We start from the raw sequence: 8,561 nt of genomic DNA, 5'->3' as shown, positions 1-8,561 counted from the left end.
TAGTTGAATTGAAGTGTTCCTAGATTAAGCAAAAGACACAAATGCAAAATGAAAGCAATAAAGGAAATATTGTTTACATGAAACCCCTCTTTAGCAATCCTACAACAATTGTTAATGTTTTCAAAGCGTGGGGTCTTCTTATCGTTCAATTTGTTGCACAAACGTTAGCAAAATATCATCCAAAAACACATAAGTTAGCAGATTAGTCCAAAATATAGCATTCTGGAAAATCAATTAAATGATAATGAGCGAACACAGTGCTAACCTGTTGTTTCAAGTTGTGTTCTCGTTGTTTCAGGATGCATTCCGGCTATTTCAGGGCGCATTCTCACTATTTCAAGGTGCAAACTTGCAAAATTGAAATCATCTAAAAATACACAAGTTAGCAGATTAGTCCGAAAATAGCATTCTGGAAAATCATGTAAATGATAATGAGAGAACCTGCTATTTCACAGTGCAAACCCACGGTTTCACATTCTCGCTATTTCAGGGTGTGTTCCTGTTGTTTATCAGAGTGTGTTCCCACTGTTTCAGGGTGCATTCCCGTTGTTTCAGGGCGCATTCCCGTTGCTATGCAGAAAAATGCCAAAAATCATTTACAAAATCCTGAAACTTAAAAGGGAGATTTATACCTTTCGTACAAAAATGATAATTGTGTTCCCACTAGTTTAGGTAGCATTCCCATTGTTTCAAGTTGCGTTCCCGCTCCCGTTGTTTCACGAAATCTCGGGATTGATAAAATAGACTTCCATCGTGGTGGAAATCCATGTGTAGTTTCATTTTCTTGCCTGCAAGTGCTCAAAATCTGTCAAAAACACACTCAAACAACAAAAAATGTTAAAATGACCTCTGAAGTGGGTCCCACTAGACGTGCCAGAAAATGTTTGGAGGGTGACTATAAGGTTGGGGGAGGTTTGGATGGATAGGGTTGGTTGGAACCCTATGGTTAGGACAAGGGTTAAGTTAGATGGGGGGTTAAGGCTAGGAGCCATGTGCTCAAATAGGATTTGAGACTAATTAATTAATTGAATTAATTAATTCATGGGGGTTTTGGGAAAAGGGACATTTAATTAATTAAAGGTAATTAATCAAATGGGATGGCAACAAGGGAATTAATTAACTAGGTTAATTAATTAGAAGGAAATGGGTTGGGGGGTTAATTTGTTAATTATAAATTAATTAATTAATTAGAAGGATAGGATGGAGGATTAATTAATTCTTTTTAATTAATTGGAAGAACGAAATAGGGAAATTAATTAATTAATTAGAGGAAAGGGATTTAAATTTGTTAAAATTAATTAGTCAAATTTAGGTGTCTACGCCTTCTTAGTTTAAAATTTATTTAAACTTATTAGTTTTATGCTAAAAATGAAAGATTGTTCTCCTTACAAATTGAATTACTTTTGAATTGTTTTCAATCTATGTATGCATTTGAATGGAAATACTTGGCATAGATAATCATAGGAGTAAACTTAGAAGTTACTAGGCATTCTAGATAAATAAATATGCTAGTCATGTAGTTTGGAGAAATTATATATATTTCAAGACGGGTGTCGAATATGGGGTTTTAGAGAGTTTAGTTTGCTTTTCCAAACTATCTTTATTGCTATGTATGGCATTATATTCAGCTGAGTAACTTATTGACCATTGGAATAGATGGATTTATTTATGACTCTACCATATCCTTGTATTGATCTTGCTTGTTTCTTAAATGAATTAGAATAATAGAAAATGCATGTATCATTCCAAGCACGCACCAAGATTCCATCTTGCATATCGAATTCTTCTTGCTAAGCAATTCATGCAGGGTCGGGTATTCTTGTTTGAATGAGAATTTTGGGGAAGTATATGCTTCAAGGTTGGGTGCAAAAAGCACCTAAATCTTTTTCTTGTCTTCATTCGAAGGATTGAACTGAAGATAGCTTATGGATTGAAGATCAATGGACGCATCTCATCTCTTTATTGTGTGTTATCTTGTAATTATATATTTTAGCTTGAGGTAATTGAATGCCTAAATCTTGTAATGTAACCTAGAAAGAGGAATTATATGTTGTAATACTATGAAAGATTACACTTTATGAAAAGAATGCTATGTTTTACCTATTTATTGATTTTACACTTATTATTCTATTATTGAATTCGCATACGTTATAACCTTATTTGAATGACGTTATGTGAATATGGATTAAATTGAGAGAAGTAAAGGAATTTATTAGTGTAACTTTAGATTTGTTTAAACCTAAAGAGTTTTTGTTCTTTAATTGAAAGTTAGAACATTTACATCTTTACATGTTATGTTAGGTTCTCTTTGGATGACCCTTGTTACTTCATTGGTGCAAGGTAATAAAGAGGTTGAATATGTCGTTGCATTCTTCTATGTGTATCTCACTTCTTTTGTATGTTGTATTAAAGTTATGTCGTGCATGTGCTATTGAACTCATAAATATACCTTTGTGTTGTTTCCTTGGGGATGATGCAAAACGTTGAGATATCTTTTTGGTCTCTTCCATGTTGACTCAAAAAGATATTTGTTTGTTCATCTTATGTGTTATTCTTCCATTCTGCTTGTAGTTCTACTACCTTTGGGGGATGAGGTCAATTCAATGCAATTATTCTTGACATACATTATTTATCAAAAGTGCATACTAACCCCAACTAGTGGATCCATTGTCTACTTTTTCCTATATGTTTTGTGACCATTGCCCTTTGATTTGTCCTTTCTTGGGGGCATCTCATTGTGGCAACGTGCTTGTCTTTTGGATGTGTGTATGCTACCTTAAAGTTATTGCTCTCGATAAGTCGTACACAATCACATTAATATGGGGACATACACTTTGCTCAATATTACACTTCATGCACACACCACAAGACTTAGTTTGTACACTTTGTTCACACACCATGACATGTTGGTACGTGTTGGAGTACCCATTTTGTAGTCAATTTAATTAAATGTTTAGATTACTTTGCAAACTAAGACTTTTTCTTTGTAATCCTTTTTGTTAATGTTATTTTTTTTGGATTAGATTGTGTGAGTATTTTTTTGTATCAATATTTCAAATCACACTCCATGATCCATCATTGGGATAGAAGAGAGCTAAAAGAGACATAAGATGATAGTTGCAGACCAAGAAATGGACAAAAAGAAAGAAAAATAAAAATACTAGATACAAAAGGTAAGCTAATTTAATAAATAAGTTTGCAATTGTTACTCTAAATATAGAGCAGTAAAGAGTCTAAAGTAAATTTTATATAATAATATTCCTAATAATATATTAATAAAAATCAAGCAAAATGGAACAAACAAATCATAATAATATATTAAACAAAAACAGAAAAATAATAATACAATTAAACATAAAAAAAATTATAGAAAATGATAAAATAAAACCAAAACAAACAAACAAGCTAAAAAGCTTTATACCAATGAAATCCACAAATAAGAGAACTGACTCTCTTTTTCAATTTTAATTTTTGTTTCTTTGTATTATTTTTCTTTTATGTTGTTATTTTTAACTCTCTCCTTCCTAATTATAATTTTTTGATAAACTTCTTTTTATTTATATTTTTTATAATTTAATTTTTGTTTTAACCTTCTTTTCTTTTGGTTTTTTAATTTTGATTTTTCTTTCTTTGTATTATTTTTCTTTTATGTTTTTATTTTTAACTCTCTACTTCCTAATTATAATTTTTTGATAAGTTTCTTTTTATTTTTATTTTTTATAATTTAATTTTTGTTTGAACCTTATTTTCTTTTGGTTTTTTATTTCTTTTTCTATTTATAATTATATTTGTTTTCTTGACTCACTTTCATATCTATAAATTTGTCTTGAGTAATTTCTTGTTTTTTTTGTGTTTTTTTTTTATTTTCTCTTTTTATAATTCTTTTGATGTTTTTTTGTTTTGTTTCGTTTTTTATATTTTATTTAATATATTATTGTGATTTTCTAGTTCCAATTTACTTTGCTCTTGTTAGTCAAACATACACTTAATTAATTGTATAATTATATACAATTGTCACCAAACTTCATCTTAATAAGTTTAACTTATAGATAGACTTTTAGTTCTTTAAATGAAGTGATACTTCACTTTTTCACTAAAGTTGAGGATTAGTGAGAATTAATAGTTGTAAGTGCACTGGAATATTAAAAGATCGTGCATTTTAATATTATAACATTATTGGTTGCATGACTTCAAAATTCTTAGTGTCACTTATTTTAACATTAATTTATATTAAAAAAATATTTTTTAATTATTTATATTATATAACAAGAAACTTAAAATATACTAATATGAAACTATATTTAATAATTATATATATATATAGATATAAATAATCCTAAATTTAAACAATACATTTTTACTTAATATATTAAATTACTCGTCGTCTCCCCTAATTAATGAGGCCCGTTTCTTTCGCTTCAAGTTAAAAAAACGAAAAAGCGGAGTCGTCCTTAATATAGAACAAGAAACAATTGAAGGATTTTTTATTTTTTTTAAATCATATATATATATATATATATCACTTGAGAATTTTAAATTCATGCATCTCTGTAATACTTGTGGTAGGTGAATACTTGTGGTGGGTGAATCAGAAGTTAAAATGGCGGAATTTCAGAAGCGAGATTCAGTTTTTATTAAGGAAGTGTGGGCTTATAATGTGGAGGAAGAAATTGAAGCGATCCGATCGGTGGTGAAGGAATATCCGTATGTTGCCATGGATACAGAGTTTCCCGGAACTGTTGTGAAACCGACCCTGAAATTTAGAAGCAAGAAAGATTATCAGTACAGCAATATGATGGTCAATGTAAATTTGCTTTCTCTAATCCAACTCGGCCTGACATTTTTCGACAAAGATGGTAATCTGCCCGACTGCGGTACAGGGCAGCCCTGCGCCTGGCAGTTCAATTTCAGGGAATTTGATCCAGCGGTAGAAATCCATGACCCTGAGTCCATTAGTCTTCTCACACAAAGTGGTATTGATTTCAAGAAAAATAATGCGATAGGTATTGATGCCAAAGGGTTTGCAAGGATGCTGACATTGTCTGGCATTTTCTTCAATGAGAATGTTCACTGGATTGCATTTCATGGTGTTTATGATTTTGGGTATATGCTGAAGCTCCTTACTTGCAGTCCATTGCCGCCCAGTGGAGACCAATTTTTTGAGCTTATGAAATTTTACTTCCCAAGTATTTATGATGTGAAGTATTTGATTAAGTACTGTGATGGCTTGTATGGAGGGCTTAATAGACTGGCTGAGTTGCTCAATGTGCAGAGAGTTGGGATTGCCCATCAAGCAGGGTCTGACAGCTTGCTTACCTGCTCTGTTTTTATGAAATTGAAACAGGGGTTTCCTGAGACATATATGGACAGATTTGCAAATGTGGTGTATGGATTGGGTTAGGGCATTAGCTTTTCAAAGCTTTCACCTCTTTCTGTTCTGTATATTTTAATTGCAATTACAAAGCAATTCAAAATTGGATTTCCCAGAAAAATTTAGCACACTATTTCTTAAATGTTTCTTTCTGTATAACAGATCTATATATTAATTAAAAAGATAGATTATGGTATCATGTTCCAAAGCCCTTGTCATGGGTAGACTTCGTACATATTTCATGCTATTTCTTAGTTAAAGAATCAAAGGAGACTTGGTACATATTTCACTTTATTTCTGAGTTAAAGAATCAAACCATAAAATGAAGAGAATTTTGACATAACTGTACATGAATTGAGTTGAGTCATTCTATTAGTAACATATTGCATTGAAGAAGATTTAAATTTCTTCAATGCAATATGTTCAGACACTTATGTTCATGCAAGGATTATAGCTGTGTTGTTCTGATGCAATTTATTATTCAAATATGATGTGAATCTTGTGATTTTGATGTATGTTTGTTCTGATGCAATTTATTATTCAAATATGATGTGAATCTTGTGATTTTGATGTATGTTTGATTTTGATAATGTTGGAATAAATATTTTTAATTAATTAATTATTTATTTTGATGTAAATTGATTTATTTTATTTTTAGGAGGTTGCTATCAAAATTTGATTTGAAAGTCAAGATCCGGTTTTTATTTCAGAATAGAAAAAAGGAATAAAGTAGATTTTTTATTTGTTTTTTCTTGATTTTTATTTCAAAATAGAAAAAAAGAATAAAGCAGATTTTTTATTTATCTTTTCTTGGAGGCTAAGTTAAGGAAGGATCTGCTTTCTTTGGAGATTTTTTATTGAGATCAAAAAGGATGTTTTTGTATTTATTGATAGAAGTGGTTTTTTTCAGTTTTTTATGCTTTGCTGAAGATGGAGGTTGCTTTATTTGACACCAAGCTTGTAAAGCATTATATATGCTTGAGTTGTATTTCTTTGAAAGATAACAGTTTGAAGAATTAGAGCTGCTGATATATTATTTTGTTTAATATTTTTGCATTAAATATTGATTGCTAACTAGTCATCCTATTACTAAAATATTTTGCTTTAAATATCTTTATATGTTTCTTAGTCATCCTAGTCATCCTAGTACTAACTTCTCTTTGATTGACTGGATAAAATTAAGTCCAACAGCCAAAAGCCAAGTTAAATGTGCAAATTATGATGTTGCACCCAGACTCTTCCCTTAAGTATGATTTAGAGGTTCCGAATTTATTTTCATTACAATTCATTCTGACCATCATACTTAAATAGTATTGAATATATGGTTCAGAAAAAGTATCATACTGCTTTCAATTGAAGAGAAACAAATATATTCAATTCATTCTTCACTAAAAGCAATTTCATGAATATGTCTTCATTCCAATTCGGTATATATTTTACATTTTTATTGTCATTCTTTTGTATTTAAAGACATTCAATTTCATTAGACATTAAGTATTATTTGAAAATATTATTAGGAAAACTTCAACTCAATCACCTATTCCACACCTACAAAGTTGAGTCCTATTCATTGGACTCAGCTTAGAAGAATACAACCCTTGCAATCTAATAATCTCCCTTTTAAGTGCTTGCTGGAACATGCATATACTACATATATGAAGAGCCAGTTACCACAACTTATAGTCATATCTCTACTTCTTGGACAGATTTAGAGTGCTATTTTTTATATCAACCTCATTGAGTTTTGCAAAGACATTTTGCTCGTCAAGATCATATCTTTGATGCTCTTGGATGGTGGAATCATTGAGCTTGATTGCTAGGGCTTTGTTGTCATGGTGGACAATGCTGGAGAATGCTAAGTTTAAACATATTACTGATATCAAAAGTATGTGCAACAATCTCTAAACTCTTGGATTTGTTCTAAATGAAGCACAACTTCTACCACTTTTCCAATTAACTAGTAGCTGACCAAGAACTGATAAATTACTTGGAGTTTGGAAACATATATAACTTCTGTAAGAATACAGCAATGCGTATCATGTTGTAAAGAGACACCATCTAAATTGTTAGAGGTATGGTTCAAAGTGAAAATTATCCTTTTGTATGGTCATGTACCATGTTGCACTTGAGTCTAGATACCATACTGAACTTGGATGAGGGATCTCCTAATGAGTGTGGTCAGTTTAGACATACTCTTCATTTACAGAGTTGTCTACAATAATATTTTCATTTTGTTTGTGTTGTGGTGTTCTTCTATTGTGGAGCCTTATTATTCACACCTTGTGTTTGTTGTGGCTTCTTGTTGCTGGAAGATCCATTTGTAAAGTTGTACCAATATTCATTTTGTTTGTACCTGTGCTTCCCACAAGGTGGACATTTGTTCTGGGAATGACTGGTATCTTACTGTTGTGGCTGCTTGGGGGGTCCATTTCCATATTTCTGGTTTGTGATCAAGATATGATCCTTCTCATTGTGTTTTTTTGTGAATGGACTCTTCCTGTTGAAGCATATTCACACATTTTTCAAACATGGATTTTTTATTGGAGATGTCTAGGGGTATGCAATAGAGTTTTGTATGCAGAGGGAATCATCTCTCACAACTCAAAAGCAGTTTTGCACCATTTTTCATTTTGAAGTAGTGCAATTGATTCTGTAATGTAGAATCTGTAATACATCCTTGCACTTCTAGAATCTTAAATATGAAGCTTAACCTCATTTGATACACCTAACATAATAATTTGCTTGGCTTTGTGGTTAACCTTGTCATATTTCTGTCGCTGGTCAGCATCTGTGGCATTTTTGATGATGGTGCCATTGACAATCGGCCATGCTTTTATATTTTTATAGTATATATTTAAATTTCTAAAAAAGATTTTGAGTATATATTTAAATTTCTAAAATGATTTTTAGAACATATATTTAAATTTCTTGAATTAACATAGTCTAAATATATATATAAAGGTTATTTTTTTTAAGAATTTAAATATGCACTTTGCTTTTTTAGAAGTACTTAAAAATATTTATATAAAAAATGCTATTTTAACAAGTCCTTAAAAAATAATTATTATATAAAAAATGTCATAACTGGGACATATTAAATTGATTTTGAGCATTCTAAATAAATCAAATTTAAACTCTATGTTTACCAAATATCTTTGAGTATTATAAATGTTAAAAGAGTTGGGCTAAA

At 30.5% G+C, this 8,561-nt stretch overlaps 1 protein-coding gene across 1 annotated transcript; it reads left to right on the top strand.

Moving 5' to 3' along the window:
- Positions 1-4,530: 4,530 nt before the first annotated feature.
- Positions 4,531-5,492, top strand: LOC131031030 (probable CCR4-associated factor 1 homolog 6). The gene has a single exon (XM_057962037.2). It carries the CDS (start codon positions 4,601-4,603, stop codon positions 5,399-5,401), a length of 801 nt encoding a protein of 266 aa, XP_057818020.2. The 5' UTR covers positions 4,531-4,600; the 3' UTR covers positions 5,402-5,492.
- The last annotated feature ends 3,069 nt before the right edge of the window (positions 5,493-8,561 follow it).

The sequence above is a fragment of the Cryptomeria japonica genome, chromosome 3, assembly GCF_030272615.1.
Source record: "Cryptomeria japonica chromosome 3, Sugi_1.0, whole genome shotgun sequence".
Taxonomy (NCBI): domain Eukaryota; kingdom Viridiplantae; phylum Streptophyta; class Pinopsida; order Cupressales; family Cupressaceae; genus Cryptomeria; species Cryptomeria japonica.
The sequence above is the reverse complement of the archived record's forward strand: the minus strand, read 5'-3'. Positions and strand labels throughout refer to the sequence as shown.

What these genes read in the sequence shown, in the direction of transcription:
- LOC131031030 (XM_057962037.2), top strand. Translation starts at nt 4,601, where the DNA reads ATGGCGGAATTTCAGAAGCGAGATTCAGTTTTTATTAAGGAAGTGTGG.